We start from the raw sequence: 23,585 nt of genomic DNA on the forward strand, positions 1-23,585 counted from the left end.
GCCGCATGTGCTCCCTTGTGCATCTGGCTTATTTGGGTGCTGGAGAATTGAAATGGGATCCTTTGGCTTGGCAGGCAAACACCTTAACCACCAAGCCATCTCTCCAGCCCATAAAGTATAATTTCTTTTAAGATAATTGTATTAAGAAGTGGTCACCTAAAAAGCATAGTGTTCAAGCTATGTCATAATTGCTTAATGAATATTTCTTATTTATTAATTTTGCAAAGAATATGTGATTTCTGTTAGTGATTATTTTCTCTTTATGTTTTTGAGGTGAAAAATGGTTGTATGGTTGTTGGTTTTATCGACCAAATGAAACATTCCACTTGGCTACACGAAAATTTCTAGAAAAAGAAGTTTTTAAGAGTGACTATTACAATAAAGTTCCTGTTAGTAAGATTCTAGGCAAATGTGTGGTCATGTTTGTCAAGGTAAGAAACTTCAAAGATCCTATCATTCCATTGGAATAAAATTTTTTTAATATTTTTTTTTATTTCTTTGAAAGAGAAAAGAAGCAGAAAAAAAAGAGAGAATGGGTGTGCCAGGGCCTCCAGCCACTGCAAACTCCAGACACATACACCACTTTGTACAGCTGGCTTACGTGGGTGCTGGGGAATTGAACCTGGGTCCTTAGATTTCGCAGGCAAGCTCCTTAACTGCTAAGCCATCTCTTGAGCCTGGGAATAAAATTTTAAAACTCAAAAATCAATACTTACAAAATTAGAAACTTTTTCAAATTGTTTTTTAAGCTGTATCTGTGATTTTGGAAGAAAACCTGCATGTGGTTATGAAAAACTATTTTTTGCCTACACTATTTATCTATATGCAGTTACCTTAAATTTTTTTAATATTGTTAGGAAATTTTGTTTTGTTTTGTTTTGTTTTTGAGGTAGGGTCTCACTGTAGCCCAGGCTGACCTGGAACTCACTATGTAGTCTCAGGGTAGCCTTGAACTCATGGCTATTCTCCTACCTCTGCTTCCCAAACTCTGGGATTAAAGGTGCGTACCACCATGCTTGGTGAGGATGATGTTTTCTGAAGGAGAATCATTGCAATGATCTTTTTTTTTTTTAATTTTTATTAAGCTTTTTTTTTTAATGTATAGAAATGCATGAATTTTGCATGGGCTATATATAGCCTTGTATCTCTTCACCCCTGGTCTCCATTTCCCTGAGGGCCTTCCTCATATGTTCCTTGGTGTTCACTGTGGGATAATTAGGACCCTTGTCAGTCTAGGGGTGGGAACAACTGTGCCTACCCTGTGGCTCTTAGAATCTTCATACTCCTCTTCCACAACAGTCCCTGAGCCATACATGATCAATTTTGGTTATAAATAAGATGTACTTTTTTTCTGTATCTGATATAATATGTATATGATCCCTATCCAAAGCTTTAAGGAACACTGTAAGCATATGAAATATAATATATTTTCACAGAGCAGTTGATAAACTAAATGGAATTATGTAGCCACAAAAATATCCCTAGCTCCCTAGCTAATTATCCTTTGCCAGAGAGTTTTACCAGCTTTCATATTTGGTTAGTTGATTAGTGTTTGTTTTTTGTTTTAGGGGTTAATTCCAAAAAAATTAACTATTTGTGTTGTTGTGCTGTCTGTCCCTCTCACCCCAGGAATACTTTAAATTATGTCCAGAAAACTTTCGAGATGAGGATGTTTTTGTCTGTGAATCACGGTATTCTGCCAAAACAAAATCCTTTAAGAAAATTAAACTCTGGACCATGCCCGTCAGCTCAGTTAGGTTTGTGCCTCGGGATGTGCCGCTCCCTGTGGTTCGAGTAGCCTCTGTATTTGCAAATGCAGATAAAGGGGATGATGAGAAGAATACAGACAACTCAGAGGACAGTCGAGCTGAAGACAGTTTTAACTTGGAAAAGGTATGTAGACAATAGCCACCCAGAAAAGCACTTCATACTTGAAATGTCACTTCCACAGAACAAGTGTATTCAAATTCATAAAAACGTGACAATATAAAACTTTAACCAAACAAAAAGAAAAAAACTAAAATAGAAGAAAAAAATATAAATCAAGAAGAATAGCTAAGCCAGGGGCTGGAACTTGGCAGAGCACTTGTCTAGCATACTTAGGGACTTAGGTTAACCACCGACACCATGAATAATACACAGATAGACAGATGATAGATATAGTGGGCTGGTCAAGCTCAGACATACAAGTTGTTGAAGAAATTAAGACTGCTGGTTATGATGGAACACACTTATCTCAACACTCAGGAAGTGGAGGCAAGAGGACCAGGAGTTAAGCATAAGGAGTTCTGCATAAGGAGTTCAAGTCTGGCCTAAGATACATGAGACCTTGTCTCAAAAAAGAAAAAGAAAACATTTTAAAGACTGTACATTTCTGTTAATAAACCTGAAAACCTGAATAGAATGTACAATTTTCTAGGAAATTACAAATTCCAAGGTGGAATCAAGAAGAAACATAGCTCTTTTTTAAAGAGGAACAGGTAGAAAAGAGGACATACAGCCCATAAGTGAACCAAAAAATGAAAATGTATCAAAGAGCTAACCCCAAAGATTATTGAGCTTTCTTAGGTAAACTCCTTTAACTCTTTGAGGGACTGTTGTAATTGAGGTACTGTTATTTCAACTCTTTAAGAGCATGAAATTAAAAAAAAAACAAAAAAAAAAACTTCCTTTTATAAAGCTAAAACATACTGTATTCCACACTTTGCAAAATAAAAGCAGAAGGGCTAGGGAGATGTCTCCACTGGAGTGGTGCCCTACCTGTAATTCCAGTGCTTGGAGGGCAAAGACTACAGATCCCCAGAGCAAACTGCGTATGTCAGGGCCTCCAGCCATAGCAAATGAACTCCAGACACAGGTGCCACTTTGTGCATCTGGCTCTACATGGGTACTGTTGAATCAAACCCAGGCCATCAGGATTTGTAAGCGAGTGCCCTTTAACTGCCAAGCCATCTCTCCATCTTCCTTCAGTGTTTTTCTATTTTTTGGTTTTTTGAGATAGGGTCTCACTGTAACCCAGGCTGACCTGGAATTCACTATGTAATCTCAGGATGGCCTCAACTCAAAGTGATCCCCTACGTCAGCCTCCAGAGTGCTGGGATTAAAGGCATCTGACCCCACACCCAACCCCTCCAGTGTTTTTAAAGCTCGTTCTCATGAAAATAGGAAGGATAAAGGAGACAAAAGTATCCTAGGGTAATAGTATTCTTTCTTTCTTTTCTTTCTTTCTTTCTTTTTTTTTTTTTTATTTGAAAGTGAGAAAGAGGCAGATAGAGAGAATGGCACACCAGGGCCTCTAGCCACTTCATGCACCACCTTGTTCACCTGGTTTACGTGGGTACTAGGGGAATAGAATTTGGGTCCTTAGGCTTTGCAGGTAAGTGCCTTAACCACTAAGCCATCTCTCCAGCCCCAGGATAATAGTGTTCTAAGGAAGTTATCTATAAATTGAAATAAATATATAATTTCCTGACCTTCACCAAGACTTGTATTTATGATTATTTTTCTTTTAATTTGTACTTCTTTGTCCATGCACTCCTCTACACCTTAATTCTTAGCTGCCATTCATCAGCCGGCTTCCTTTACCACAGGAAAAAGAAGATGTCCCTGTGGAAATGTCCAATGGAGAACCAGGTTGCCACTACTTTGAACAACTTCGTTACAATGACATGTGGCTGAAGGTTGGTGACTGTGTCTTCATCAAGTCCCATGGTCTGGTGCGCCCTCGCGTGGGCAGGTAAATGACATTGAAATAGGGATGATGAAATTGGGTCTGAAATTTGAGACTTTTATAATGCTTAGGATGAAGATAAAAGTCCCTCCTCTGGTAGTTCCTCTTCCTCCCACCTCACTTCCCTTTTTATGTCTAACCATACGTTCCGTTCTTTAAATGATTCCCATAGGCTCTCCTAACACTTACTATGCTTACCTCAAAGTCTTCCAGCTCACTTTGTATGATAAGCACCTTAGTTTAAATTTTGAAATTGTAGCTGGGCATGGTGGCACACACCTTTAATCCCAGTACTTAGTGTGCAGAGGCAGGAGGATCGCTGTAAGTTCGAGGCCCACCCTGAGAATACATAGCGGATTCCAGTCAGCCTGGGCTAGAGCGCAACCCTACCTTGGGGGAAAAAAAAGAAATTTGAAATTGTTTCCTTAAACCTTTCACTCCCCTACAAGTAGGGTTAAGTCTCCCTGTTGCATGCATACTCCTAGAGAATACTACGTATTGTGTTCTCCTTAGAACACGTATCACGTATTAGTGTCAAGTTTCCATACCTCGAATTTCCAGATGCTATGAGTTCAAATCATAGTGTATGAAACATAGTAAGAACTCAGACACTTGGTGAGCATATGATGAACAAAATGAAGGTATGGGTGGATGGTGACAACAGCAGTCGGGTGTCAGGGTTGGTAGTAGAAGACAATGGGTAAGTTTAGAGTACTGGAGTGTAGACCAGACTTGCCTACCTTGTACAGGCCCTGGATTTGATTCGTAGCACCAGAAAAAACCAACAAAAGAAGACTGTAGGTCAAGCTATTCTAGTTGCATTTTCCCTCCCTCAGGTGAATGGCCAGATGTTCTTTTGTCTTTTTCCAAGTACCTTCTTATGTGCTTAAAGGGTTAGGGGAATCAATGAAATTGTTTGACCAAAACAGCTAATGGAGTTTTCTCAATGAGACATGTTATTATTTGGTTAATGGGATTTTTGTGAGCTAATTATACAATTTCTCCATTTTACCCCCAAGAATTGAAAAAGTATGGGTCCGAGATGGAGCTGCATATTTTTATGGCCCCATCTTCATTCACCCAGAAGAGACAGAGCATGAGCCCACAAAAATGTTCTACAAAAAAGAAGTGTTTCTGAGTAATCTGGAAGAAACCTGCCCCATGACTTGTATTCTGGGTAGGTATTTGTAGTTTCATCCTATAAGAATTGATACCCTTCTAGGTATAAGGTATAGCAAAAGCCTTTGCTCAGATTATCTGAACATGTTTGGAACATAAGAGAGTTGGGCAGCTAGAGAAGGGCAAAGGGGTGTGGGAGGGAATGAGTTCTTTAGGCACCAAACATACATAGTAGGTTTTATATGCAGCAATTTGGCTTGGAAGAATTTGGCATAAGAAGGTCTGACTGACTGTGTTGAGCAGAGCAGTAATGTAAGATGACACACATTAGATGTAGGAATTACTGTGGCTGTTGCATGGAGGATGTTGTAAGAGCTGGGCACAGTGTCTTATACCTATAACCTCAACATTTGGGAGGCTGAGGTAGAATTACTATGAGTTTTAGACCTGGTCAGTCTGGCCTAGAGTGAAACCCTGCCTCAAAGAAAGAAGGGAGAGGGCTGGAGAAATGGCTTAGCGCTTAAGCACTTGCCTGTGAAGTCTAAGGACCTCGGTTTGAGGCTCTATTCCCCAGTACCCATGTAAGCCAGATGCACAAGGGGGCACATGCATCTGGAGTTTGTTTGCAGTGGCTGGAGGCGCTGGCGCACCCATTCTCTCTCTCTCGCTCTCGTTCTCACACTCAAATAAATAAAAAGAAGCAAAAAAAAAAAAATTTTTTAAGTAAAGAAAAGGGAAAGAAAAGAATGTTGTAAGTAGAAAATAGGGAGAACAGTCAAAAGCCCCAGTTTCTGCTGGCTTCTTTGTGTTGTTCCCATTCCAGATTAATGTCTTGTTTTCTGTTTGATCAGTCCTCCTGAACATCCACAGTGGCATTCTGTTTCTTGTTTCTTTTTCTTTTCTTTTTTTTTATTTATTTGACAGAGAAACAGGGGGAGGGAGAGAGAGAAATATGGGAGCACCAGGGCCTCCAGCCACTGCAAACAAACTCCAGATGCATGTGCCACCATGTGCATCTCGCTAACATGGGTCCTAGGGAATTGAACCTGGGTCCTTTGGATTTGTAGGCAAACACCTTAACCATTAAGCCATTCCTCCAGACTGGCATTCTGTTTCTTAAATCTAAGTATATGAATCATTGTAAATACTGGCAGTTTTTAGCCATTGTGTTTCTCCAAGCCCTGACTTAACCTCTAAGTCTTATACAAGCTATGCTATGTCTGTTGAAATAGTTTCCTAAAAGGTTACTAGCCATAAGCTTTACATTGAAAGTTCAAGTTTTGCAAGTTATATTTTCTGGTGTTGGAGATTGAATCTAGGGCCTTGTACATGTTAAGCACACACTCTACAACTGAGTTACACAGATACATTCCTAGCTCTTGATTGCTCACCGTTTAAAAGAAGACATCATGATCACAACCAAAAGGAAACTTGCAAATTAAAAAGCATGTGAGAGCCAGATGTGGTGGCCCATACCTATAATCCCAGCACTCAGAAGCCAGAGCTAGGAGTATCACCATGAGCTAGAGGCCAGCCTAGTCTACAGAGTGAGTTCCAGGTCAGTCTATGCTAGTGGGAGACAGCCCCAAAGAGTAAATAAATAAACACGTGTTCTAGCAGTGCACGTCTTTGATCCAAGGCCGCTAAAGACATGGTAGGCAGATTGCTGTGAGTTTGAGACCAGCCTGGGGCTATAGAATGTGTTCCAGTTCAGCCTGGTCTAAAGTAAAGTTCACAAATAAAATGTTATTCACAAAATAACACTTCACAAAATAAAAATGTTAATTTTATTTTTGAGAAAGAAAGAGGCAGGGAGAGAGAGAGAACGGGCACACCAGGGCCTCTCAGCTGCTGTGAACAAACTCCATACTTTAATGTGAACAAACTCCATACTTGTGCATCCCCTTGTGCATATACGTGGCACTGCACGCTTGCATTACTTTGGTGTCTGGCTACGTGGGACCTGGAGATTCGTACAAGCAATCTTAGGCTTTACAAGGCAAGCACCTTAACCACTATGCCATCTCTTTATCCCAGTCCTTCACTTTCTATAGTAGAGAATATCTTCTTGTGACATTGTAATCCAGACTAAATTAGTGCCAAAGTTTACATCCTACTGTATACTCAGTCTGGAGATTCAAAAGTAGCATAATAAAGGTAAGACCTTTGTTAGGGTAACTATCGTTTGGTTTTTTTAATTGTTATCTATAATGTATGTGAGAGAGAGGATACATACATGAGGTATAAAGACAAGTTTTGGGTCATTCCTTGTCTTCCATTCTGATTGAGGCAGAGTCTTGTTCACTGTTCCATTTGAGAGCTTCCAGGAAATTCTCCTGGGATTACATAAACCTACTGTAACTTCTAGGCTTTACATGGGGTTTTTTTTCTGAGGCTGTCAGCCTGAGTGTATAGAGTTGGCCGGCAAGCACTTTATCAGCTGAGATAGCTCAACCCGTGTCTTTATTTTGTAGTGCTAGGACACAAGCCTCGGTCTTCACACGGGCCAGTCAAGTGCTCTACCCTGAGCGACACCACATCTGTCAGCGCTTTATCTTAGTGACTACCCTGAAGATTACCTTTTTTTTTTTTTTTTTTTTTTTTTTTGAGGTAGTTTTACTCTAGCTCAGGCTGACCTGGAATTCACTATGTAGTCTCAGGGTAGCCTTGAACTCATGGTGATCCTCCTACCTCTGCCTCCCAAGTGCTAGGATAAAAGGCATGCACCACCACGCCTGGCAGTAATCTTGAATTTGTGATGATTTAGTCTGAATTAAGACGTATTTATCTACTAATACTGACTCTGTTGCTATTCACCTTGACCTCCTTTGTGTTGTATGTGCCCATTAACATAATTTATATTTAATTTTTTTTTAGAGAGAGACAGAGGAGGAGAGAATTGGTGTGCCAGGGCCTCAGCCACTGCAGTCGAACTCCAGACACTTGTGCCACTTAGTGGGCATGTAATGACCTTGTGCTTGCCTCACCTTTGTGTGTCTGGCTAATGGGGGATCAACATGGATCCTTAGGCTTAACCACTAAGCCATCTCTCCATCTCAGCAAATTTATAAATGAAGAGAAATTACAGAGCAAGATACATTATTACTTGCTTCCCAATGCCTACCTATGTACTTACTTCTGTGGATTTTTTTTATTTCTGTGTGTAGCTCCAAGCTGTTGCCTAGTACTCTTTCATTCCATCCTGAAGGACTGACTCCCTTCAGCACTTCTCATAGGGAATATCTACTAGTGACAGTATGCTCATCCTTTATTTACCTGGAAATGTCTCAGCTTCTCCAGTTTTGAGAGAGAGTTTTGATGGAGAATTCTCAGATTGTAATTTTTTTATATATACTTTTCATCAAATTTGGAGCACTTTGGGCCATTATTTCTTGAAGTATTCTGTTTACCCTTGCTCTCTTCCTCTTCTATGACTGTCATTATAGTTTGTTATTGTAGTGAGATCTTACGTGTTTCTTAGGCTCTATTTTTCTTTATTCTGTCTACTTCTGCTCCCAGACTGGGTAATTTCCACTCACCATCTCTAAGAACACTTCTCTCTTCTGTCTGCTCATGTCTGTTGAATATTACAGAATTTTTATTTAGGTTGTATTTATCAGCTTCAGAATTTGGTGTGTGGGGGAGGGGGGTGTTTTGTTTTGTTTCTAAGTAGGGTCTTGCTCTAGCCCAGACTGACCTGGAATTTACTATGTAGTCTCAGGCTGGCTTCAAACTCACAATGACCCTCCTACCTCTGCCTTCCCAGAGCTGGGATTAAAGGCATGTGCCACCACTCCCGGCAGTTAGGGTTTTTTCTGAGGCAAGGACTCACTAGCCCAGGCTGGCCTCAAACTCACAGTGATCTGCTCTTACCTCAGTCTCCAGAGTATTGAAACTAAAGACATGCGCCACCACACCCAGCTTAAAATCCAGCAATTTTAGCCAGGTGTGGTGGCACACGCCTTTAGTCCCAGCCATAGTATATACATTTAGCCAGACAGTAGCAGATGTTACATCCCTAGGGCTCTTGACTACCCCTGTTTTAAGTTTTCAGTATCAGGGATGCATTTCCTCCCATGGAATGGACCTCCACTTCAATTAGAGGGCAGTTGGTTTCCACCATGATAGACGTGCCACTATTGTACCTGTTGGCTCATTTGGCCTGGTTGGCCAAATATAAGGCTTGCAGTGCCCACTGTTGAGTATCTTCACTGGTGATTTCTCTTTCTCCCATTGAACTGCATGCAGAATGGCTTCTTTCAGCTTTCTGTCAGCTGGTCTACATGGAGGTTATCAGCTCAGTTCCAGCAGGATTTCTCAGTGGCCTTGCAGCCCAAGTATGTGGAGTCTTCAGCAATAGGGTCTTTACCGTCTCTTCCTGGTGGGAAACCAAGGGCCTCGGCAATGGCCTATAATGTTTTGGGGGCATCAGAGATGAATTAATTTTTTTATTTTTATTTATTTATTTGAGAGCGACAGGCAGAGAGAAAAAGGCAGATAGAGAGAGAATGGGTGCTCCAGGGCCTCCAGCTACATACAGCAAATGAACTCCAGGTGCATGCACTCCCTTGTGCATCTGTCTAATGTGGGTCCTGGGGAATCAAACCAGGGTCCTTAGGCTTCACAGGCAAGCACTTAACCGCTAAGCCATCTCTCCAGCCAATGAATTTATTTTTTAAAAAAGTTTTTAAAAGAAAAGAAAGAGGAGAGAAAAAGAGGAAAGGATGGGGCATGGTGTCACACCCTTTTAATTCTAGTACTCAGGAGGCAAAGGTCGGAGAGTCACTGTGAATTCAAGGCCAGTCTAAAAGTGCAGAGTGAATTCCAGGTCAACCTGGGATAGAGTGAAACCCTACCTCAAAAAAAATAAATAAAATAAAAATGAAAAGGAAAGGAGAAGAAAAAGGAAATTACTAGAGATGTAAGAGATGTGGCTCAGTTGGTAGAATGCTTGCCTAGTATACACAAAGCTCTGTGTTTGATTCCCAGCACTGCATAAACAGGTCTGGTGGTGCAAGCCTGTAATCCCATCACTCAGGAGGTAGAAAGAAGAGGATCGGAAGTTCAAAATTACCCTTAACATAGAGAGTTTGAGACCAGCCTAGACTATATTAATTCCTGTCTCAAAATTTAAAAGAAAAAGAAAACAGTTGTATATCAAACAATTAGAATATTACCTTAAAAGATGCATTAATATTATGTTAGATACTGGATTTGATCCTTAACACTACAAAAAAGACATGGGCATAGGGAGAGAGAGAGAAGATTCAATAATAATTCAAAGACAAATATTTAGGTGCTGGGGGAGTAGTAGTTCAGCATTTAAAAGCACTTGATTGCAAGGCATGATGGCCCAGGTTCAATACCCAGTATTCAAGTAAAGCCAGGTACACAAAGTGGCACGTGTTTCTGGGGTTCATTTGCAGTAGCAAGTTTTGGAAACTAAGCATGGTGGTGCACTCCTTTGATCCAGCACTCTAGAGGCTGAGGTGAGAGGATCTCTGAGTTTGAGACCAGCCTGAGGCTACAGAGTAAGTTATAGGTAGGTCAACCTGGGCTAGATAAGACCCTGCCTTCAATAATTTTAACAAGCTGCCACATCTATATGAAAAAAAAAAAAAATGTAAAGCTGTTGAGGAAATGCTTGAGTGATTCCAAAAGAACCTGCAAGATAAACAAAAAAAGACTACTACATGCTTGAATAGAGACCAGAATTATGAAGATGTATGCTCTTTATAAAGTAATCTCTGCATTGATTCAAGGAGGTATACTAATAAGAATGTTCCTGTGAAGAAATTAAAACAAACATGAAGAAAATTCTCAAAAGTATAATCAAGAGGATGCTACCTTACTAGATAGATACTAGATATTATAACCTAGAATAATTAAAAGTATTTAGGGCTGGAGGTGTAGCTCAGTGATGGAGTGAGCACTTGGCTAACATGCATAGATTTGATCTCTTGCTCCAAAATGAATAAATAACTTGCCTAAGAAATAGATTCTTATGAGCAAAGTAGAAAGCTTAACAATAAGGCGGGAGAAATGGCTTAGCTGTGAAGGCACTTGTCTATAAAGCTAAGGACCCAGAACTCCCCAGAACCCATGTAAGCCAGACACACAAGGTGGCACATGGATCTGGAGTTCAGTTGGAGTGGCTAGAGGCCCTAGTGTACCAATTCTCTCTTTCTTAGTCAAGTTAACAGGGCTGGAGAGATGGCTTAGCGGTTAGGTGCTTGCCTGTGAAGCCTAAGGACCCTGGTTCGAGGCTCGACTCCTCAGGACCCACGTTAGCCAGATGCACAAGGGGTCACATGCGTCTGGAGTTCATTTACAGCAGCTGGAAGCCCTGGCATGCCCATTCTCTATATATATCTGCCTCTTTCTCTCTCTCTCATTCTCAAATAAATAAATAAAAGTGAACAAAAAAATTAAAAAACAACAAGTTAACAATAGAGTCAAATTTAGCGTAATATATGATAAGGATGGTATACCAAATCAGTGGGAAAATTTACATTTTTAATGTTATTTTTAAACTGGATAACTATTTTAAAAAGTAAAATTTTAGGGCTAGAGGGGTAGATTAGCAGTTAAGGCATTTACCTGCAAAGCCTAAGGACTCAGGTTCGATTCCCCAGTACCCACGTTAGCCAGATGGCACGAGGGAGCACATGTGTCTGGAGTTCGTTTGCAGTGGCTGGAGGCTCTGGCGTGCCCATTCATTTTCCCAGTCTCTATCTCTATCTATCTCTCTCTCTTTCTCTCTGTCAAATAAATAAAAATTTAAAAATAAAGTTTTATCCTTTCATAGTCAGCTTTATGTTTATGTTATGTTGTGCTCCAAACCAGGCACACTTTATGGGAGGAATGGCATTTATTTGAAGCTTACAGATCAGGGGAAGGGAAAACCCACCACCAAAAGCAAGCAGCCAAACAACAAGGAACCGAGGCAGAACTCAAACACTCTGCATACCTTAGGCTGGGATTCAGATCTGCCCCCAGTAATGCCTTAACTGGACCTCAGGATCCTCCCTCAGTGACCCCTCCTCCAGCCAGGCAGCTGGAAATCTAGTAAGTTACAAGTTTTACTAAACTTGTGAATATCTTTGGGGGACATCCATTCAGACTGCCAAATATCCATATCACATCTTAACTTTAAAATTAATTCCTAGGAAAACAGTAGTTTTACATGGATATAAAGCAAAGCAAAAAAGTACTACAAGAAGCCATAGAAAATAAAGTTTGATATTATCTGATTTAAAATTAAAACTAGCAAATAAGGGCTGGAGAGATGGCTTAGCGGTTGAGCGCTTGCCTGTGAAGCCTAAGGACCCCGGTTCGAGGCTCGGTTCCCCAGGTCCCACGTTAGCCAGATGCACAAGGGGGCGCACGCGTCTGGAGTTCGTTTGCAGAGGCTGGAAGCCCTGGCGTGCCAATTCTCTCTCTCTCCTCTATCTGTCTTTCTCTCTGTGTCTGTCGCTCTCAAATAAATAAATAAAAATTTTTAAAAAATTAGCAAATAAAACTTTGCTATAATTTCATATTAAAAAATTAAATGACCGGGCGTGGTGGCGCATGCCTTTAATCCCAGCACTCGGGAGGCGGAGGTAGGAGGATCACTGTGAGTTCGAGGCCACCCTGAGACTCCATAGTGAATCTCAGGTCTGCCTGGGCTAGAGTGAGACCCTACCTCAAAAAACAAAAAAAAAAAAAAAAATTAAATGAGGGGGGCTGGAGAGATGGCTTAGCACTTAAGGCACATGCCTGCGAAGCTTGAGGACCCAGGTTCAATTCTCTAAGTCCATCGTAAGCCAGATGCACATGGTAGGCATGTGTCTGGAGTTTGTTTGCAGTGGCTAGAGGCCCTGGCGCACCCATTCTCACTCACTCTGTCTCTCTCCCTCTCTCTGTCTCAAATAAATAAATAAAAACAAACCTTATAAAAGAATTTAAATGAGGGCTAGGGAAATGGCTTAGCAGTTAAGGCATTTTGCCTGCAAAGCATAAGGGCCCTGGTTCAATTCCCCAGGACCCACATAAGCCAGATGCACAAGGGGCTGCATGTGTCTGGAGTTTGTTTGCAGTGGCTGGAGGCCCTGGCATGCCCATTTTCTCTATCTGCCTCTTCGTCTCGCTCAAATAATAAACAAAATATTTTTTTTTTAATTAAATGAAGCTGGGCATGGTGGCCCATGCCTTTATTCCCAGCACTTGGGAGGTAGAGGTAGGAGGATTGCTGTGAGTTCGAGGCCACCCTGAGACTCCATAGTGAATTCCAAATCAGCCTGTGCTAGAATGAGACCTTACCTCAAAAAAAAAAAAAAAAATTAAATGAGGGCTGTAGAATTGGCTTAGAGGTTAAGGCACTTGCCTGCAAAACCTAGGAAATCATGTTCAAATCTCCAGGTCCCATGTAAGCCAGACGCAAGCGCAATGTCACACATGTGCACAAGGGGTCATATGTGTCTAGAGTTCATTTGCAGTGGCTAAAGGCCCTGGCGTGTCCATTCTCTCTCTCTCTCTTTCCCTCTGTCTCTCAAAAATAAATAAATGGAGCTGGGCGTGGTAGGGCACACCTTTAATCCCAGCACTCAGGAGGCAGAGAGTAGGAGGGTCACCATGAGTTCAGGGCCACCCTAAGATTACAAAGCAAATTCTAGGTCAGCCTGAGCTAGAGTGAGACCGTACCTCAAAAAATAAATAAATAAAGCAGGCATGGTGGCGCCCACCCCAGCACTCAGGAGGCAGAGGTAGGAGGATTGCCATGAGTTCGAGGCCAGCCTGAGGTTGCATAGTGGATTCCTGGTCAGCCTGGGCCAGAGTGAGACTCTACTTCGAGAAACCAAAATAATATAATAATAATAAATAAATTTTTGTCTGTGCCTCTAAAATTAAAATTAAAAAATGTAGAGGGCCAGGTGTGGTGGCACATGCCTTTAATCCTGGCACTCAGGAGACAGAGGCAGGAGGATAGCCATGCCTTCAAAGCTACCCTGAGACTACATAGTGAATTCCAGGTCAGCCTGGGCTAGAATGAGTCCCTACCTCAAAAAAAATTTTTTTCTAATTGGATTAGGACCCGGGTGTACACACCTTTAATCCTAGGACTTGGAAGACAGAGGTAGGAGGATCACCATGAGTTCGAGGCCTCCCTGAGACAGTGAATTTCAGGTCAGCCTGAGCTAGGGAGACCCTACCTTAAAAAAAAAAAAAAAAAAAAAGTAGGGCCAGGCATGGTTGCATGCCTTTAATTCCAGCACTCAAGAGGCAGAGGTAGAAGGATTACTGTGAGTTTGAGGCCAGTCTGAGACTACAGAATGAATTACAGATCAGCCTGGAACAAGACCTTACCTCATAAAACAAAGCAAAAAAAAAATATATATATATATATATATGGCTGGAGATGGCTCAGCAGTTAAGGCACTTGCTTACAAAGCCTAAGGACCCAGGTTCAGTTCCCAAGACCCATGTAAGCCAAATGCACAAGAGAGCACATGCATCTGTAGTTCATTTGCAGCAGCTGGAGGCCCTAACACACCCATTTTCTCTCCTCTCTCTCTCTCTCTCTCTCTTTCTCTCAAATATAAAAATTAAGTTTTAAGAAAACAGATTCTTTAAAAGATGGATATTTGTCACTTGCTGATGAGGGCATCAAGAGCATAAGGAAGTGTTCGCCTACTTTGTACTGATCTGTGAATTAAGCATAACCCTGAAATATGTATAAAAATGAAAGTAAGGGCTGGGTGTAGTAGTGAATGCCTTTAATCCCAGCACTTGGGAGGCTGAGGTGGGAGGATGCCGGGAGTTCAAGGCCACCCTGAGACTACAGAGTGAATTCCATTCCAAGTCATCTGGAGTAGAGTGAGACCCTATCTTGGAAGGGGGAAATAAAAAAAAAGGTAGTGCTGGAGATATGGTGCCTGCCTGCAAAGCCTGAAGACCCAGGTTGGATTCCCTAGTACCCACATAAAGCTAGATGCACAAGGTGGCACATGTGTCTGGAGTTCATTTGCAATGGCTAGAGGCTCTGACATGCCCATCCTTTCTCTGTGTGCCTCCCTCAAATATTTTTTTTTTAATTGAAAGTAGCTGGGTGTATTTTCACATGCCTTTAATCCTAGCCCTCTGATGGCAGAGGTAGGAGGATCACTGTGAGTTTGAGGCCACCCTGAGACTACATAGTGAATTCCAGGTCAACTTGGGCTAGAGCAAGATCCTACCTCAAAAAAACAAAGGAAAAAAGAAAGTATACATACCCAGTTTTCATGCTTCTAGAAACGTATGCTTCAGATTCATGTGCAGATTGATCATGTGTGTTAAATTATGTACCTCAGCTTTTTTCAAATTGAGTGGGAAGTAGAAATTTGGAAGCAGCCTAAACACCCATCAATAGAAAACTGAATAGCTGAGCATGGGGGCACACACCTTTAATCCCAGGCTCTGGAGGCAGAGGTAGAAGGATCACCCTGAGTTCGAGGCCATCCTGAGCCTACATAGTCAGCCGGGACTAGAGTGAGACACTACCTCGAAAAAAAAATGAAACTAACCAAACAAGTATAAATAGTTATCCCCATGAAATAATAACTACGACAACTTTGAGATATAAAACAGTCATGTGTTGCAAAATATACGTAGTATAAAATTAACTGTTGTTAAGTAAATATTCCATTTTATACAACCATCACAACTATTTCTAGAAAAATATTTTTATCATCCCAAGTAGAAACCCTGAACCCATCAAACTTTGACCCTTGGTTTTCTCCTTCCCACGGCCCCTAGTAATACCTAGTCTACTTTCTGTCTGTATGAATATTGCATATTCTTTATACTGTACATAAATGAAACATGGGGATATTTGTCTGTTTATCTGGCTTTAAGATTTATCTATGTTGTAGCATGCATCAGAATTTTATTTTGTTCTACTTCTGTGTAAGTCCATGGTGTTTGTATACCACATTTTGTTTAGCCATCTGTTGATAGACATTTGGATGATCAATACTTTTTTTTTGTTTGTCTTTTTCTTTCACTCTAGCTGACCTGGAATTCACTATGTAGTCTCAGGGTGGCCTTGAACTCACAGCAATCCTCCTACCTCTGCCTCCCAAGTGCTGAGATTAAAGGTGTGCAACCACCACACCCGGTGGTGGTCAATACTTTTGGCTACTATAAATAATGCTATTGTGATCATTGTTATGTATGTCCACATGATCCCCTGCTTTTAATTCTTTTGAGTGTATACAGTGGCACAGTAATTGTTTTAACTTTGAGGAATTGCCAAACTGTTTTACCAAGAGCTGCAACATACAAGGCTGTCACTTTCTCATGACAGTTCTCTACCTCAGAACCCCAAGTGCTGTGATCAAAAGTATGAACCACCACCTCCAGCTTGCTGCCACTTTCTCTCTGTCCTTGCCAGACCTTATTTGCCATAGTTGTTTTTTCCTTTTTTTAAGTTTTTAGTTTTTATTTATTTATTTGCATGGGCTTTTTGCCACTATAAACGGAACGCCAGATGCTTGTACCACTTTTTTTTCACTCAGACTTGACAGTCTGGCAGGCTTTGGAAACAAGCACCTTTAACCAATGAGCCATCTCCCAAGTCCCCTTCTTTTTTTTTTTTTCCTCATGATAATCATTCTAATGGACATGAAGTGACCTCTCATTAGGGTTTTTTTGTTTGGTTTGGTTTGGTTTTTTAAGGTAGGGTCTCACTCTAACTCAGACTGACCTGGAATTCACTATGTAGTCTCAGGGTGGCCTCAAACTGACAGCGATCCTCCTACCTCTGCATCCTGAGTGCTAGGATTAAAGGCATGCGCCACCACACTCCACTTTTTAAATTAGTTTTGAGAGGAAGAGAGAAAATGGGCATACCAGGGCCTTCTGTCACTGCAGGCACATGTGCCACCCTGTACATCTGTCTTGCATGAGTCCTGGGGAATCAAACCTAGGTCCTTTGGCTTTGCAGGCATGCCACTAAAAATTCTCTCTCTAGCCTTCATTAGGGTTTTAAGTTGATTTCTCTAATAACCATTAGTGGTTATTATAGTGGTGCCCAGCATCGCTTTCCTTTGCTTGTGACAATTTTAAATTGTTGCGGAACTATCCTTTGAGATCCTTGGTCCATTTTTAATTAGGCCAAGTTATAGTTCTTTATATATTCTAAATACTCAATTCTTACTAGATACATAATTTGCAAACTGTTTTCCTGTATAGATTGTCTTTTCACTTTCTTAATAGGGTCCTTTGCAGTACAGACACTGTTAATTTTGATGAAGTCTAGTCTGTCTTCGTCTCCTGGGGTCACAGTGCTCCTCTAGTGTCACACCTGAGAAGCCAGTACCTACTCAGAAAGCACAGAGATGTGCCCCTGGGTCTTCCTCTAAGAGCTTTAGCCTGGTAGCTCTCACATGTAGGCATTTAATCCATTCTGAGTTAAGTTTTGTATATGTATGAGGTAAGAATCCAACTTATTCTTTTGCATGTGGAAGGTTAGTTGTCTAATTGTATTTTATTTTTTGACTTTCAATTCTATTCCATTAGTCTTTCCTTACGTGAATAGATGTCCTTTTACTTTTGAACTGTGGATATATTAATTTAAAAAAATTTTTTTGGTTTGGTTGGGTTTCACTCTAGCTCAGGCTGATCTGGAATTCACTGTGTAGTCTCAAGGTGTCCTTGAACTCATGGCAGTTCTCCTCCCTCTGCCTCCCAAGTGCTGGGATTAAACGCATGTGCCACCACACCCAGCAAAAATTAAAATTTTTAAGTTGCTAACTATGGCTACAATTTATTCCTTTAATTTCTCCCCAACTTTTTCAGGAAAATGTGCTGTGTTGTCATTCAAGGACTTCCTCTCCTGCAGGCCAACTGAAATATCAGAAAATGACATTCTGCTTTGTGAGAGCCGCTACAATGAGAGTGACAAACAAATGAAGAAATTCAAGGGATTGAAGAGGTTTTCACTCTCTGCTAAAGTGGTTGATGATGAAATTTATTACTTCAGGTAAAGCTTGAAAAACTGAGAAAGAAAAAGCACTTAGACCAACTCACATCAAAATAGTGTAGCCCAGTGCTTTAAGTTGTTTTATTAGCTCTTAACTTGAGCATTTTGCATTTCAAATAGAAATGCCAATTCTGTATATATATAATCATCCAGGTGTGATAGCTCACACCTGTAATCCCTGCACTTGGAGACAGACACAAGAGGATTGCTATGAGTTCACGGCCATCCTGGAATTTTGCAGAATGAGACCGTCTCTAATAAAAGGAAGCTGAGTGTGTTGGTACACACTTTTAATTCTAGCACTAGGGAGGATGAAATAGGAGGGTTGTCATGAGATCAAAGCCAGCTTGAGTTACAGAGTGAATTTCAGTTAGCCTGGGCAAGAGTGAGACACTGCCTCACTCCTTTCCTCTACCTGGTGACAGCTAGATCTGACCCAATGTCTCTTGTGAGTATTCATCAGAATCCTTTAAACATCAGCTTTTCTAAGTAGAACTGACATAAACACCCATTTAAGCTCCTTAGTTTCCCTTAAAATGTCCTTTGCAGATTATAAAAGTAATTTCATACATTAGTGAATACTGCTTCTGACCAGTCCTGGAGTGGTGTTAATTTACTATGGCTTTTTTTTTTTTTTTTTCTTTTTTTGGTTTTTCAAGGTAGGGTTTCACTCTAGCCCAGGCTGACCTGGAATTCAATATGTAGTCTCAGGGGAGTTTCAAGCTCATGGCAATCCTCCTACCTCTGCCTCCTACCATGCCCAGCTCCTAAGTATGTTTTGTTGTCACTTATTTCAGAAAACCAATTGTTCCTCAGAAGGAGCCCTCACCTTTGCTGGAAAAGAAGATCCAATTATTAGAAGCTAAATTTGCTGAGTTGGAAGGTGGAGATGATGATATTGAAGAGATGGGAGAAGACGATAGTGAGGTCATTGAAGCTCCTTCTCTACCTCAGCTGCAGACTCCCCTGGCCAGTGAGCTGGACCTCATGCCCTACACACCCCCACAGGTGAAGGCAACATGTTCTGTTATTTTCTTCACAGCTTTGGTTTGCAGACGGCTCAAACCAAAGCTGGAGATATCTAGCTTCCTCCATTTGTGAGCCTTGGGGTTTTTTTGTTTTGTTTTGTTATTTTAGTTTCTCATGGTATGGTCTCTTTCTAGCCCAGGCTGACCAGGAATTCACTATGCAGCCTTAGGATGGCCTCGAACTCACGAGGATCCACCTATCTCTGCCTCCCAAGTGCTAGGATTAAAGGCATGTGCCAGCTTTTCATGTAGTTCAGGCCAGCTGTAGCCAAGAATGTCATTAAACTACTGATCCCGAGCCGGGCGTGGTGGCACATGCCTTTAATCCCAGCACTCAGGAGGCAGAGGTAGGAGGATTGCCATGAGTTCGAGGCCACCCTGAGACTACATAGTGAATTCCAGGTCAGCCTGAGCTAGAGTGAGACCCTATCTTGAAAAAAAAAAAAATTCCTGATCCTTCTGCATCCACTTTCCAAGCGAGAGAAAAATAGGCATGCACCAGCCTATCTTCGCATGAGCTTCTACCTAATTCTATATTTCATTTGTCAGTGCCTGCATTTAGTTATTTTTTTAAAAATATTTTGTGGGTGTGCCACCATATGGGTGGGGGGATGTGCATATGGAGGCCAGAGGTCAATATTGGATATCTTCTTTTATCACACTCCACCTTATTTTTGAGAAAGGGTCCCTCACTGAAGCTTACCAATTTGGCTAGACTAGCTAGCCAGCAAGTCCCAAGGATTCCCCAGTGCTGAGATTACCAGGCATGTGCTGCCATGCCTAGTGTTGAAGGCTGTACTTGCTTTGTATTGAAGTAAAGAAAGAAAGAGTGGCATCATTCTCTTACTCCTTAGTTTTCATTGGCCATGTCTTTTTTAGCTTTTCGAGTGAGCACATGTACTCCTCTTGCCTCTGTCTCCCATGTGATGGCATTATTGTTAGGTGCCACCATACATGACTGTTTTTTCATTTTTAATTTCTCCTTCAAGACTTTGTTTTGGTTGAGGTGATCCCTGTTAGTGTTGTTTTTTTTTCGGGGGGGGGGATCATACTTTCCTCAAGACTTAATTGTGAGATCACTATTACAGATTGCAGTCATGAAATTTAGTGACATTTTCACTTTCATACATGGTAAGAGCCAAGGAAGAGGTGTATTTTGCCCAAGAAAATGGCTATAAGTATTGGATCATATGTTCCTGGCTTCCAGAAACTACAGTTAATCAAATGCAGTTTTCTGATGTCCTATAAGAGCTTTCTGTCTTACAGTCTACCCCAAAGTCTGCCAAAGGCAGTACAAAAAAGGAAGGTTCCAAAAGGAAAATCAACATGAGTGGCTACATCCTGTTCAGCAGCGAGATGAGAGCTGTGATTAAAGCCCAGCACCCAGACTACTCTTTTGGGGAACTCAGCCGGCTGGTGGGGACAGAATGGAGAAACCTTGAGACAGCCAAGAAAGCAGAATATGAAGGTAAATAGAGACTAGGTACAACTTCTCAGCTTTCTAAGCAAGTGGGTGTGTTTAGGAATGCATGTGCACAGACAGGTTTTTACTCTCTTGTTCTTACCACGTGCACATTAATTTGGTTTTGGCGACTATTCCAAACAGTACCCAACAAGCAGTTAGGATGCCAGCCTTGTCCTGACTAAGCAAAGTGCTGCCCCTGGCTTGGCCTCTGATTCACATATTTTCTCCCTTCCCTCCAAATTTCTCAAACAGAGACATTTTGTTATCAAAAATTGCATGATTTTCTTTCATTGAGCCTATAAGCACATATATGTTGAGGTAGGGAATGATTGTTTAGTAATGTTAAATATAATTTTGGTTAAAATTTATCTGAAAGTGGCTTTTTAAAATTAGTGATCTTTTGTCACTGTCTGTCTGAACTCTAGGCTGAGGGTTGAAGTGCCTGGTTTCCTAGACCAGCCCTCCCCTGTGCTGTGTCTGTAGTCTCACCTGTTCTTAGGGCACTTGGATGTTGCTAAAGCTTAGCTGCCCTTACTGTCCTTTTATACTACAACTAAATCACTTTGGATTTAGCCATAAGGGATAAATTCTTTTTTTTTTTTCTTTTATCTTGTTTTTTGTTTGTTTGTTTTTTTCTTTTTCAAGGTATGGTCTTGCTGTAGCCCAAACTAATCTGAAATTCACTGTATAGTCTCAAGGTGGCCTCAAATTCAAGGCAATCCTTCTGCCTCTGCCTCCTGAGTGCTGTGATTAAAGGCATGTTCCATCTACCTAGCAGGGATAAATTCTTAAGGGAGATTTTTAATGGTTTGGATCTTTTCTGTCATTCTTGTTGATACCAGACATAGTTTTAATAACGACATTAGATTAGGCAGTGTTTTTGCCCTTTGAGCTGTATTTTTTTAACTTGGAATTTTAAATATTTGATCATTTTGCCACTTGTGAACCATCCTCTCTACAGTGGTAAAACATTAGTCTTCTTGGCAAGGTCCAAATCCACTAAATTCCTTTATTGAAGCTATAAAGCCTCTAGAGTAATCCTTGTTTAAAAAAAATTGTAGTTTCCATTCCCTTGTTATCACTGACTACTATGAAGTTGTCTAACAGGCTTCTCCCAGGATCTCCTGCAGAAGCCTGATTCTGCAAGATGCTCAGCCAAGAAACATTTCTATAGAAAAACCAGTGTCAGAAGCATTCCAAACTCTGTCTTGGGGCCTCACAGCACATATTCCTCTGTTAAAGACATACAGTAAAGAACTTGATTTTTACTCTGGCATTTTCTGAAATTTGATCAGGTATTCATGTAATAACTATTAATGTCCTGGAAAACTGCTTTATAGGATGTTCATTGGGAAACTTTAGTATTTCTAACCTTACTGCAAGTTGAGATTAAATGTACCACTTAGTTGGAGTGTTAACTAAGAAATTAGCTAATATGGGAATAAAGCCTCTTGCAAGGCAAACGAAGCTGGTACTGAGAGGAGGCTTATCTAGGCTGTGAACAGGAGAGGGTAATCTGGAAATCATGTGCAGGCAGAACCCTGAAGTGTGGCTAGAGAAAAGGAGAGCTATTTGGGAAATTCTCCCATGTTCAGTGGGGAATCTGAAGTTAGTAACCAGGTAAGGATGAGTTATATGACTCAGCCTCAGCAGTCTGAAACTCAAGCTCAACTTCTGATGTTTTTGCCCACTGAAATTAATACACAAAGTTAGGAGTTTAACTGGCTTTGTTTTAATAATTGTGGCTTCTAGAACAGCCCAGTCGAGCTGCTCTCAGAGTCAGTATTTGATCCAAAGGCTAGAACTTTCTGTTTTCAATTTGAGGGACGCCCTCCCCTCAGTTTACTGTGTTGTTTGTGTAAAGAAAAACTAGAATTGCTGGGCATAGTGGCACACGCCTTTAATCCCAGCACTTGGGAGGCAGGGTTAGGAGGATTGCCGTGAGTTCAAGGCTACCCTGAGACTACATAGTAAATTCCAGATCAGCCAAGGCTAAAGCAAAACCCTACCTGAGGGGGAGGGGATTAGAATTTAATGTGAAAGATCTAGATCACCAGTGGTTGGTTGGTTGGTTGGTTGGTTGGTTGGTTTTGTTTTTACTGCTAACTCAGAGAGTTGTTCAAATGGTCTTTGTTGTTCACACTTACTGTACTCAGTGTCCAGAAGGTGTGTGAATTGGATAGTGCTAGTGAGAGATAGTATCTGCAGGTGTCTCCATCACAGCCAAGGATCCCTGGACTTTCCTGACTTTCACATTCTTACCTCAAAGAAGAGCCTGCACTATTGCTTCTTCAGTCTCTATAATGCCATGTGAGCACAAGCTATTTCTTCCCTCTTCAGATAGCTATAGCCTTTTGAATTCCATGTTGGGGGGCTAATGTAGGGCACTTGTGATGACATCAGGAGTTGGGGGTCATAGGTTATTGGTTCTCCTGTGTCCTTGGATAAGCCACTACCTTGTCTCCCAGCCTCTGTTTGCTCATCTGGAGAGTGGGGAAGATTTCCTTACTTAGGAATGGTGAAGCAAAATAAACTCTGTGGTAAAAGCTTTGGGAATACCCCTCCAGTAAGGGTCCACCCTGCCAGGGATTTGAGTGGGCTACCGGTTCTAGAGAGGCAGTAGTAGCTCAAGGGAGAGGGGCCATCAGGAAACAACCCACAAGTTCAGAAGACAGGTGTTCCGTTTGCAGTTTGAGTGCAATGAGAGTAAATTTTGGAATTCCTGCTGACTTAAGATGACTTACTATCAGTTTTGAACTGCTCAACTTCAGGAAACCTGGTTCTTTCAGAACACTGTCCATTGCTACATACATATATGTATTAGTTCCCTGCTTTGATAATTGTAGTCTGGAGTGTCAGGTATTTTTCTTCCCTTGGGTTTATTAAACATGACTTCTTTGGTACATTAGAATATAGATACTGGCTGTTTACTTTCCCTAAAATCTTATGGAAGAGGCAGTAAGCTACTTTTCCCTTACAGAGTTAATTTTCTACAGCTGCTAAACCTGTGATATTAATGATAAAGAGTCCTCAAACCTTAGTAAAATTGGGTACAAGAAATCTGGAAAATAGAGTAAGTAACAATTGTGCTAAAAATTATAATGGGCCATGGAATTGCTTCATGTTGAAATTATAAGTAATCTGTAATGCTATTAATACTAGAATAACGGTAGTGCTTCTCATCTTCAGGGTGCCTCATGAGATTAACCATGGTGGTTACGCTGGTGATGTGTTTCAATA

At 41.1% G+C, this 23,585-nt stretch overlaps 1 protein-coding gene across 18 annotated transcripts in view; it reads left to right on the top strand.

Moving 5' to 3' along the window:
* The window catches only part of Pbrm1 (polybromo 1), a 123,580-nt gene that overhangs the window by 87,599 nt on the left and 12,396 nt on the right, over window positions 1-23,585 (top strand). For all 18 annotated transcript variants that reach the window (XM_045135496.1, XM_045135502.1, XM_045135504.1 and 15 more), the window contains 7 exons: window positions 274-431; window positions 1,630-1,893; window positions 3,591-3,736; window positions 4,750-4,907; window positions 17,669-17,852; window positions 18,650-18,860; window positions 20,147-20,348. In XM_045135496.1, coding sequence (XP_044991431.1) covers window positions 274-431; window positions 1,630-1,893; window positions 3,591-3,736; window positions 4,750-4,907; window positions 17,669-17,852; window positions 18,650-18,860; window positions 20,147-20,348 — 1,323 coding nt within the window. The remainder of the gene's footprint in view (window positions 1-273; window positions 432-1,629; window positions 1,894-3,590; window positions 3,737-4,749; window positions 4,908-17,668; window positions 17,853-18,649; window positions 18,861-20,146; window positions 20,349-23,585) is intronic.

This window comes from Jaculus jaculus, chromosome 16 (genome assembly GCF_020740685.1).
Source record: "Jaculus jaculus isolate mJacJac1 chromosome 16, mJacJac1.mat.Y.cur, whole genome shotgun sequence".
NCBI classification, from domain to species: domain Eukaryota; kingdom Metazoa; phylum Chordata; class Mammalia; order Rodentia; family Dipodidae; genus Jaculus; species Jaculus jaculus.